Source organism: Epinephelus moara, chromosome 5, assembly GCF_006386435.1.
Source record: "Epinephelus moara isolate mb chromosome 5, YSFRI_EMoa_1.0, whole genome shotgun sequence".
Lineage (NCBI taxonomy): Eukaryota > Metazoa > Chordata > Actinopteri > Perciformes > Serranidae > Epinephelus > Epinephelus moara.
In genome coordinates this window covers 29,650,246-29,661,997 of record NC_065510.1, presented here as the reverse complement: position 1 = coordinate 29,661,997, position 11,752 = coordinate 29,650,246, and the positions used below count along the sequence as shown (strand labels likewise).

Genomic DNA, 11,752 nt, shown 5'->3' with positions numbered 1-11,752 from the left:
CTTTGAGGAGCCACCGTTCTGGTTGGCATCCTCTATGCCTGTGCGTGTTCATACATTCACAACTGAGAGAGATGAAAACAAGAGAAGCAATTATATTTTCCAACATAGCCAACCAGGTCCATTTCAATAGCTAATGTGCTCATGTCTTTTTACCCTCGAGTTTCATGAGCGCAGACTCCTGTGGCCTGAACCATCACTCAGACTTAAATTATGAGCACAAATGTACGGAGCCCTTAAAGTCCTATAAGTTGATATTTTTATGCCTCTGCACCGGCGATGTTTTCAGGTTATCCGTCCCATTCTCGTGTACGTGATATCCTAAAAACACCTTGAGGGAATTTCTTCAAATTTGGCACAAACGTCCACCTTGAGACAAAAATGAACCGATTAGAATTTGGTGATCAAAGCTCACTGTGACCTTACAAAACATATTTTTGGCCATAACTCAAGAATTAATTCGCAAATTATGACACAATTTCACGTAAATGTCTAGAGGATAAAAAGATGAAGTTATGACATTTTACATCCAAAAGGTCAAAGGTCACTGTGACATCATGCTGTTTTGCACAAACACTTCTCTGGCCATTATTCAGTGTCATATCTCAGGAACAGAAAGGAAGACATTTGGTCAGATACTGAATTAGTGACTCTAATCTTGGGTGCTCACCTTAAAACTATGCTGATAGATCTTCTGTGCTGCTGGGGGAAGATGTGTGTGAAGCATTCATGTTTTCACAGACATGGATGTAAACTGCAACTGCAACTTGCAAGGTGGTAATTCTAGTTTTTATCTTGTGTGCACAAGATAAAAAAATATTACCTTTCAGGACTTTAGGGGCTCTGTACAAATGCAACTCAGACTAACATCCTTGTTTTTCCATGGAGGCATTTACAGCTGTCAAAATTAAAACTACTGTCAGAGGAATACATGTTTGAGACTGTTAGAGTTTGACGGGTGGAGAGCCGAAAAGAAGAGGCGGATGTGTGAGTGACCTTAGAGGGGTGTATGTGCACCTCTCCCTCCGCCTGCTGTCAGCAGTTGTGCGTGTGTGATGCTTTCGCTCTTTCCTCAGGAAGAGCAAGAATGGATGGAATGTCTCCTCCCACACACACACACACACACACACACACACACACACACCTCCATCTGCAGAGACAAACCATGTGTGCTGTACTACAGAGTAAAAACAACCATTCCTTATTCCTGACATGCATAATTTTCATTTAAGTTAAAGTTGTACCCATTAAATAAATATCTGAACTTTTAGGGTGTGTTCAGACACAGAGCTTCCCACAATACAACTGTTACACAGGCAGGGAGGGTGTAGTAGATGTATCCATGAATTTGGCGAGGTGAAATTATTTTCTGATAAAGCTTACCCTGAAAGAATAAGTGAAGGCTGGAGAGTAAGTCGCAGAGGGAGACATTATCACATGCCTTGAAGGCTTAAGATAGACCCTTAAGACTTGAGAGGGTCACCTATATATAACAGCACACCCCTCATACTGAGTGTGTGTGTGTGTGTGTGTGTGTGTGTGTGTGTGTGTGTGTGTGTGTGTGTGTGCCTATTTGTGCCTGTGTGTGTTTGTCTTGGGTAGTTTGAGAAGACCACAACACACGCGGCCTGCACACTGCCGACATGCAAACAGGCCACACGGCAGAAACCCAACCCACCGTAGCAACACCCAACACTCCTTGACAGGCCCAACCTGGCAACAACCCAGCTCGCCTTGGCATCCTCGCTAATTCGGGACACACTTATCCCTCCGCACGGGGGTCTTAATGTTAACCTTTCGGTGTGAGAGTGTGCGAGGTATGGAAACAGTTTGTGCTGCAGTATGCGAGAGGCACAGCTGAGCGGTCAGCTGGAGTCCAGGGAATGGCTGAGCTCAGGGAAAATACACGCACGCTTTCACCCACATATACCACCACTGGCATTTTATAATGTGCTGGACAGGGTGGGGTCGGTAGATTTAAACGTTGGCAGAATAATTTAGGTTGCAAGGTATGTCTGGTTTCTACAGGGGGTCCATAGTAAAAAAAAGAAAAGAAAAAAAAAGGCATTTGATGAAGCTGTCCTGATGCACTCGTAGTTCAGAAATAGAGAGATTTTAACTTGCATTCCTTTTATTGTACACCATTGTATGTGTCACTGTAATAATTATGGACATATTCAGTGTTTCTGTCTTTTATTAAGTGACTAAATATAATATATATATATATAGTTTTCAGTGCTTCAGTAATGTCAGAAACACTATCATTATAGGTGCACATTAATAATTTTAATAAATGATGAACATATAAATCAAATTTTAAATGAATTTGTTTTGTATTTAAAGCAGCAGTGCGGAACTTTCCCTTTTCGTTGATTATAGCGCCCCTTTTGGTCGAAGCGGTACGACACCCACAGCCTGGTGTCGTAAAATTCCGACTGCAGCCTTCGGCTTCATTCGTAAAATCTCGACTGCAACCGGCAATTACCGCATGCATTTGTTTTGGAGAGCGAGAGGAAAATCATAAATGTTCTGGTGTAGCTCTGAATTTCTTATAAACTGAGGACAACTGCCTGCTGTATATTTGTGTTCATGGTCACAGTCACAGATAATTTTGTGGCGTTTGTTTTATAACGTTACTAGACAAAAGCGGTTCACATCAGCTAACGTTACATTTAGCTTGCTTATAACTTCCATGTCGTCATATATTGAAGTGAAACAATGTCTAACAAGTTGCGGTATATTCTCTAAATGAAAACAAAAATTACATACCTGTCGATTAGGAAAAGGGCCAACTCGGGATCAGTTTTAAAACCTTTCAAATCTCTCAGCTCTCTCCACTTGGTGAATGCCCGACCGAGGTTTACACGCGTTTGGGCTCAAGCCCTATCATTGTCCCGTTTAGCCTTCTTCTGTTCTTCTGTTCTTTTTCTTTTAGATGGTGCTCCTTCTTTATCCGCCATGACATCGAAAGTACAACCAAGTCCTTATAGATACATCTGGTAAAACTGTTATGTGTTCAGCAATGCCTGTTGCGTACCACTTACTCAAAGAACACTCTGTAAACACGGCTCTTCTTCTTCTCTCAATTTATTGGCGGGTCGCAAACAACTTCCAGGTGCATACCACCACCTACTGTACAAGAGTGTGCAATGTGTCCAAAATCATTCACTACTCTCTACTACATGTCCTTTAACCTGTTTCTTAAATCCTACTCATAAACACGGCTCCTTCTTCTTCCGTGGTTTAATGGCTGCAGGCCGCTGCGGGCGAGCAGAATCACTTCCGCCTCGGGTGCCGTATTCTGGTTTGCTGACTTCCACTGTGTGTCCGACCCGAGCGAGGCTACGTTAAATAGCCATATAGAGAAAGGCTTTTTTGTCGCTGTTGGGTTCAAATAAATATGCAGATCTTCAAGGGGGGGTGATACGAACTAGGGGCAGTTTTATTTATGGTAAAAAGTTCCGCACAGCTGCTTTAAATTACTTTTATTGATGCTGTTACTCAAAAAGTATTTTTACAAAACGATTGGCTGCATGTTATGAAAGAGTACAGAGTGTGTGGATGAAAATATGAGGGAATGTTTTTTGTCTCCCTCTTGGGTGTTGAAGAGGCACACCAATGATTTTATAAATGAAGATCAGGTTACTCATCACAAGGACTGTGACTCAACCCGGGAGTACAGTTGTCTTACAGCATGTGTCTCTGGAGCTTTGTCAAGTTTGACGTGGAAAAAACCCCGATGACACGGTGATGTCATCAGGGTCACCTCGACTTGAGTTTAAAGACATCACATTTGCAACAGAATGCCTGTGTTACTAAATGGGCTTTCAGCAGGAGGAAAGGGTGGATTGAGAGATACTATTGGTTGCATTATGGGAAATGTAGGATCTAGCACTTTTGGAGCTTGACATATAGCACAGTGCAGGGATGTCGGTTTTTTATAGGCAGATGCAGAAGTTAATGTGGCCCTGGTTCCCTTAACAAAAAGCTATTAGGGATTTAGGATTATTGCTGAAAATAAGCAAACAATATGATTTATGATTTTTTGAGGTATAAATAAAATCACCAGAAGTAAAAAGCTAATGCTAGGCTACAAAAAAACTATGCAGTTGCACATCCTGACGTCACCACCACAACAAGGCTGTAAAGCATGTTCGGCATGATGACTCTCTAAAGTCTCACTTAGCCACTTGATAGCAACCACCTTATTTAAGACACCTAAAAGCTTTAAAATTCCCTAGTGTTTACCAACACATTCTGTTTCCAACCCTGCCACATATTGACGTTTGGTCATGGACTTTCCAAGTCCAGATACAACGTGCAAGGTACCCTGGGTGCGTTGGTTGTTGAAGGTCTGGGAGGCCGTGTCAAGTTCTGCCTGTTACATGCATTGTCTTCTTTCACACTTCACTTTCGTTTTCACAGGAAATTTAACACTTACAGTCACTCAAAATGATCGCACTACGTCGGTATAACACCACACATTGATGTTCTTTTTTCTTTCAACAACAAACACATGGTTGGGTTTAGGCTGCAAAAGTACGTGGTTAGGTTTAGGAAAAAAGAACTTGGTTTGGCTTAATAACCTTAAGGGACGCAAACACCGGAGGGTTTGGGTTTGTTGGACCCATCTACCACTCCTCCAGCCCGCCCAACTTGGACTTTCGCTACCTTGACTTTCGTTCTTGTCCTGCCATGTTCCCCTGACGCTTCCAGGCGCTGGTAAACTATAACAGCAACCGGCCGTGTATCATGCTGACATTAAAGGACAGCTTTTTTCGTCTGTGTCTGACGCCACAAGTCACTCCCTAAGTGCTGGATTTTGAGACTTCGGAGTGAGAAGTTTTTACTGATGAATTTTATGTCGTAGAACAAAACTTAAAAGTCTCTTAAGCTTGTGTTCAGACCTTATTTCAGGCAGCTAAAAAAAACCCCATTGACTTTAAGATGAGGGTACCAGGAGTGGTGAGATGCTATCTCTTTTCTGGGACTCATTCCTGCAGCACTCTACAGGGACTAAAAGTGAGAATATCTCTGCCTCCATTTTTACTGTTCTTTTTTTATCCATCTGTTGACAGTCGCCTATAACTCAAACACATCAATAAATAAAATTACAAATATTAATTTTTTTAATGCACCCCTTTAAAATGTATTCATGTAAAGTAAAACACTGCTTAAAAATTAAGTTACTTTTAATTTCATGGTATTGTTAACAGTATTATTATTTTAGAGCTTGCATTGTTTCTCACAGTTAAATTTAAACTGAAAGAGACTATAATTATTCTGTTAGCATAATCGAGTTTTCACACTACTACTGTGAGAGTGTCAACAGGTTTCTTAATGACAAAAGTCTTTAATACTTGAATAAATCTATCTTGTGTAGAGTTGGTGTTATGTTGAATCATCGTTAGTAGTTGATATCAGAAATTAAAGGTTTACAGCCCTACTGAGGGATATGACAGCTACACAGGTAAAATAACAACTACAAGTTGTTAATATTTAGTGTGTTTTATAGGCTACTTTTACATTTTGAGAACCTTCTGAAAAATAGATTTAATTTATTCTGATTTTCATTTACATTTATTTGTGTCTGCATCAGTTGATTATTTAATTTTGAAAAAAGAAGATGGTCACCACTTTATTCTTCTGTATTATAATGCAGACGTGTGAATCTCTCATTTCAGAGCGACATGCTGGTAATAGGAGTAAGTGCTCAAAATTTAAAAAAGAAAAATGCTCAGAAAAAGAAGCAAACATTGTGAAAATATATCTGTCCGAGACAACATGTTTATTAACTTAAACACTGGGCAGATTTTATATTAGGATTAAATGTTAGACACTGCACAGTTACATTCATGCACTGTGCATCTTGGAGGTATAAGGTTGGATAGAGCGCCCCTCTGTGGTGTCAGTGTGAACACTTGATTGAACTCCTATGCAAATACACCTCTATAAATAACTCTAAAACCAAAAGGAACTGTTTGTACTTTATTCAAAAATTAAATCAGACCCACCCCTGATTTGAGTAAAAGTAAGTCTGTTTCTTTTGTACCACTCTATCAGTTTCACTGACATTAGATCAGTCACATACTTTTCCTCTTTTAACAGATGTAACTGTGACAGTCTAAGGTTGATAAACTTTACAAATCTAAATGGGGAAGTAAGAGAGCTTGCATGGCATGCTGACAAATATGGGGGGTGTAGCATTTTCTATATTGGACACACGTCTTTTGTAGTTTCCATTTCTTCAAAACTAGGCTGCAGTAACATGAGGATGTGGAGCCTTAAGAGCCTGCTGATCACCCTGTGCAGTAAGTTATTTTGTTTAAATTAGTAAATGTGTGTAATGTATGTTTTTATGCAAATACAATGTGGAAGAATACACCTTGATATTGGTCTTTGTAATTTCATTATACAGCTGTAACACAGTGCGCATAAAATAAAAATGATGTCACAGACATCACAACAGATTCAAATATACATACTTTATATATTCAATAATCTGATAAGAAGCTAAAATTGAAAAAAAAAACATGAAAAGTTGTAGAAAGAAGTTGTGATTACATTTCCTGTTTTCTTCTTTATACAGTTGCTCTCAGCTGTGTGAGGTGTGCAGCAAGGTTGATCCATGTGTCTGGATATGAAGGGGGAGAAGTTAATGTTTCTTGTCAGTACGGAGAGGGTTATGAATCTTATGAGAAGTACCTGTGCAAGAATGACTGTGGCGACAGTGATGTTCTTATTACGACAACAGAAGCAAAGAAGAACAGATATTCCATCTATGATGATAAACACAGACGAGTCTTCATAGCGACCATCTCCGATCTAAGTCGTACAGATGCTGGGAAATACTGGTGTGGAGTGACAAGGACTGGTCAGGATCTCTACACTGAAGTGAAGCTGGAAGTAGGACGAGGTACGTGAAAAATAAATAAATAAACACCAGTCCTAAATGTCTGCATTGTAGAGTAAGAGTCAATATTTTATGACTTATCTAGAGCAGTAATCTGAATACTTACATCTGCTGTTGTAACAGTCTGTCATGTTCATTTTACCACAGATAGCTGTTGTGATCATTCAACCAAAACCCAAAGCTATGAAGAGAGTTCAGTGTCCATCAGTTGTCTGCATGAGTCTAAATACCAGAACAATCTTAAGTACGTCTGCAGAGGAAACCAAACCTCCACATGTCTGGAGAGTGCCGTAATCACCTCTGACAACAAACAAAACGGACAGTTCAGACTTACAGATGACATGATGTCGGAGAAATTCACAGTGACCATTACCAAGTTGACCCAAAAGAATTCTGGGTCGTACCTTTGTGGTGTCCGTGTGAACCGTGGCCTGGATGTTTTCTCTGCATTTGAGCTCGAGGTCAAAGGTGAGAGATATACCTCATCATGTTGTAATAAACTTCTAAATTGTCCGGGACAAACAAAATCTATAAAATAGATTTTAAGAAAAATATTGCAAAAGGTTTCTGAAACAAAACTTAGAGTTGTCATCAGTGTGATCATGCGCATCCGTTTCTAACTTGAGCTGAATACAGGCTGCAGTGTTGATTAACACCTCCTTCTGTTTGACAGAATGGTGCTGTGTGAAGTCAAACAAGCTGAGAGGCATTGTGGGCCAACCCGGAACTATGCAGTGTCCATATCCACCACAACACAGGAATAACAGGAAGTTCCTCTGTAAGGGAGACCACCGCAACAACTGTACAGACATGGTGACGGGTCAGAGCAGGTTCACGCTGCAAGATGACATTTCTTCCAGCTTTTTCACGGTGCTGATCACGGAGCTGAGAGCAGGGGATGCTGGGACATACTGGTGTGGTTCAGACCCACAGTGGACTGCTGCGAACTACACACAGATTCATATGTCACTAGGTAAGTACATCTATATATGTGATGGTAAAAATAACTGTAGCTGTTAGTTATATCAGGGTTTGATCACCGCTGTGTAAACATGGTGTCCTGTAGTTTAGTTAGCTCTTCTCTGTGGATTCCCAAACTATGATCTATCAAATAATAGCAAAACTGCCTTTATATTCTATCAAGGAAAGGATACACTGTATTTCACCATAATTTGACAACTTTGTTTCAATCAAAAGTTTTTGTCTAATTAAAGCTGCACTGAAAGCCTGATTTGTAGAGCGTATAATTCTTAGGTGTAATGTTTACATTGCTCACCACCATAACTTAGCATATCAGCATGGTAATATTCACTGCACTAAAGGTAAAGTACACTGAGATAAGGCGGGAAAAGTCGGGGGGATCAGCAAAATCATCAGGACATACCATCTGTATACAAAATGTTGTGCCAATCCATGGGGTAGATTTTGAGACATGTTACTGGATACGTGTAATTTTTGTTCTGCTGGTGGTGCTAGATATAAAGTCAGATGATCACCAAAACAATTAGGATTCATCCTCTGAGGACTTTGAATATATGTACCAAATTTCATCTCAATCCTTTAAATAATTGTTGAGATATTTCAGTCTGGACCAGGTTGGTGGGTCGACCAGCTGACCACACTGCTCTCCTCAGAGCCCTGCTGCTAGCATGGCTGAAGTTAAAGGAAATGGCCACTTTAGAATGAAAATACAGACAGTACTTACTGACCCTCATGCGGACAAGAAGTCCAGTGTAGTTTTTTAATCCACAAAACTCGTTCAGGGTATTGGAGGATAAAAGCTAGCCGGAATAACAGCTACACTTGAAGTGCATGTAACCCACATTTTGAAAATGTAATAAAACTCCGCTAATACATTTCAAAAACGTCAGAACGGCTCGTCTGTCGTAATCCAAGTGGCCTGAAGCCGCAGCATGCAAAATTGACTTGAAAAGACTCCACTTTTATAGCATAATTTCTCACCGTGGTCAGCAGGCTGCTGTGTTTACATGGCGAGACTCAAGAACTAGCACCACCACTAGCCATCAGCTAGTCTCGCGCGAGTTGCCATGTAAACACAGCACGCCTGCAGGGCAGGCTAACTGACCACGGTGAGAAATTATGCTATTAAAGTGGAGTAAATTACGTCTTTTCAAAATCAATTTTGCATGCTGCGGCTTCAGGGCACTTGGATTACGACAGACGAGCCATTCTGACGTTTTTGAAATGCATTAGCGGAGTTTTATTACATTTTCAGAATGTGGGTTACATGCACTTCAAGTGTAGCTGTTATTCCGGCTAGCTGTTATCCTCCGATACCCCGAACGAGTTTTGTGGATTAAAAAACTACACTGGACTTCTTGTCGACATGAGGGTCAGTAAGTTCTGTCTGTATTTTCATTCTAAAGTGGCCATTTCCTTTAAGAATATATGCTAAGTGTACTTACAAAAAAACCTTCTCTCACAGGCTTTTCACAGCAGACCAGCACTGTGAGATCTACCATCACTGTGGTGGAACCTGTTGCATCACAATCAACACCAGTCCCTGGACAACAGATCAAACGTATGTGTGTAAAATAATGGACGTAGCCACTGTGATGTCACCCATTGGTTTGTAGACTGACGTTTTGAAACCTGGAGTTCAGCATTCTGGCTGTTGCCATCTTGGATTTTTGGAGTTAGAAGTGTAGCGACTACTATCAATGAAAAAAGCCTGAGTAGGCTCTTAACTGTGACTCGTTCAAAGAAATCCATACTGTAGTCCAAAGATACGTTTGTGGTGGCTTATTAAACAACTGGATAATTAAAGCAAAATAAGAAATATTACGTGATTGCAGTCAGCACAAAATACTGGAGCCAAAACTCACCCTCTTTGTCTAAAAGGTCTTCACACCAGTGAATGAACAGGTAAAATGATGTCAAACCACGCCCACACCTGTGTCAATTACTATCAGAATTGAAAGCGACTAAAAGAAAGTGTGCAGCCTAAACAAATAATAAACAATGAAGGTTAAATACATTTTCTGGCTCCTACAAGGAGTGACCATATTTGTGGTGGAAGGTGGAGCTGTGGAGGAGTGAGGGGTGGATCTGACTCATAGACTCAAGCGGCCATACCCTTGAATATGCATAACTTTAAGCCTTAATAAAAATATAATGAGTATGAGTTATATAAAAATTCAGCTCCTGTACAGTTGTCACAAATGTTGAATGATATGGAGACCCAAAATGTTTTTGTGCCAGGCTGTAAACATGTTTAAATCTGCTGTAAAGCTGTAAATTTTAACATGGGCGTCAGTGAAGATTGGCTCGCTTGTGTTCATTTAAGGAGCTCTAGTCTTTGGCACTTCTGTGTTGGCTTCATTTCTCAGCCTCAGAGGCTGCCACTTGGTGGGAACCAACATTTGTGTTTCGACACACAATGACCAGTCATAAAAAACAAGGAAGCATGAAAACACCAAATGCTGAGAGGTAACCACTGATGGAATGTAACTAAGTACGTTTACTCAAATACTGTACTAATGTGTAACTTTGAGGTACTTGTACTTTACTTGAGTATTTCCATTGTGTGCTACTTTATACTTCTACTCAGCTACATTTTGGAGGCAAATATTTTAATCTTTACTCCTCTACATTAATTTTACAACTTAAGTTACCAGTTACTTTATAGATTCAGATATTTAACACAGAATATAAATCAACTGATACACTATAATATATTATTATGGGTTAGGCTACCGAGTATATTATAGTGATGAACACATAAATATATCACTAATCATAATCTATTAATATCATATAATTCTGAAACTATTGCTGTCTTGTGCTTGAGATTATGATAACAGATATTGTATGTGAGGAGTGCGCAGCTGATATGTGTTTTTTTCGGAAGTGTATATGTTTACCCTGTTCTGTTCTTTTTCTTCTTTTTTTTTTTCCCTCGATGCAGCACATGTACACCCTGTGGTTTTCGCCGTGCCCGCTGTGCTGCTCGCACTGATGTTTGCTCTGGTCGTGGTTTATAAATACAAGTGTTCCAAAGTGCGAGGTATGTTTCACATATTGCATGCACAGATCCATGTGCACACACACACACACACACACGCAAACACATATGCATGTGAACAAATTGTGCAACCGTTTCCTATGCTGTGTGTTCCCAGGAGCTGGAGCCAACATGAACAGAGACAACACCAAGGCAGCCGTAACAGAGGAAGTGATAGGAGGAGTAGATGTAAGAAAACAAAAGTCTTGCCAGTGGACACAAGAGACTGCAATGTTCATTACAGTCCACATTATAAGCATGTGGGACACAGCAACTTACCAAGGGTTTTTCTATTATTCGGGCTGAGTATGTGGAGTTTGTTTTCATGCAGGAAACCATGAATGTGCTTAGTAAATTTCGCTGCAGTCTGCCTATTAGACTATCTTGTGTCATATTTAGACACACTTGGCCCAGTCAGGTTGGTTATGATCAATCAATCAATCAATCAATCGATCAATTGATCAATCAATTTTATTTATAAAGCCCAATATCACAAATCACAATTTGCCTCACAGGGCTTTACAGCATACAACATCCCTCTGTCCTTATGACCCTCACAGTGGATAAGGAAAAACCCCTTTAACTGGGAAAAAATGGTAGAAACCTCAGGAAGAGCAACTGAGGAGGGATCCCTCTTCCAGGACGGACAGACGTGCAATAGATGTCGTACAGAACAGATCAACATGATAAATTAACAGTAATCCGTATGACACAATGAGACAGAGACAGAGAGATGGAGAGAGAGAGACGGAGAGAGAGACAGAGAGAGAGAGAGAGAGAGATGCAGGACAGACGGTAATGACAGTAGCTTACAACAA

General features: G+C 40.2%; 1 protein-coding gene across 1 annotated transcript in view; it reads left to right on the top strand.

The window, feature by feature from the left end:
- Positions 1–6,211: 6,211 nt before the first annotated feature.
- The window catches only part of LOC126390375 (polymeric immunoglobulin receptor-like), a 6,559-nt gene continuing 1,018 nt past the window's right edge, over positions 6,212–11,752 (top strand). Inside the window, exons 1-7 of the mRNA XM_050044650.1 lie at positions 6,212–6,308; positions 6,587–6,913; positions 7,058–7,378; positions 7,584–7,883; positions 9,357–9,452; positions 10,839–10,937; positions 11,053–11,123. Coding sequence (XP_049900607.1) covers positions 6,266–6,308; positions 6,587–6,913; positions 7,058–7,378; positions 7,584–7,883; positions 9,357–9,452; positions 10,839–10,937; positions 11,053–11,123 — 1,257 coding nt within the window. The 5' untranslated portion in view covers positions 6,212–6,265. The remainder of the gene's footprint in view (positions 6,309–6,586; positions 6,914–7,057; positions 7,379–7,583; positions 7,884–9,356; positions 9,453–10,838; positions 10,938–11,052; positions 11,124–11,752) is intronic.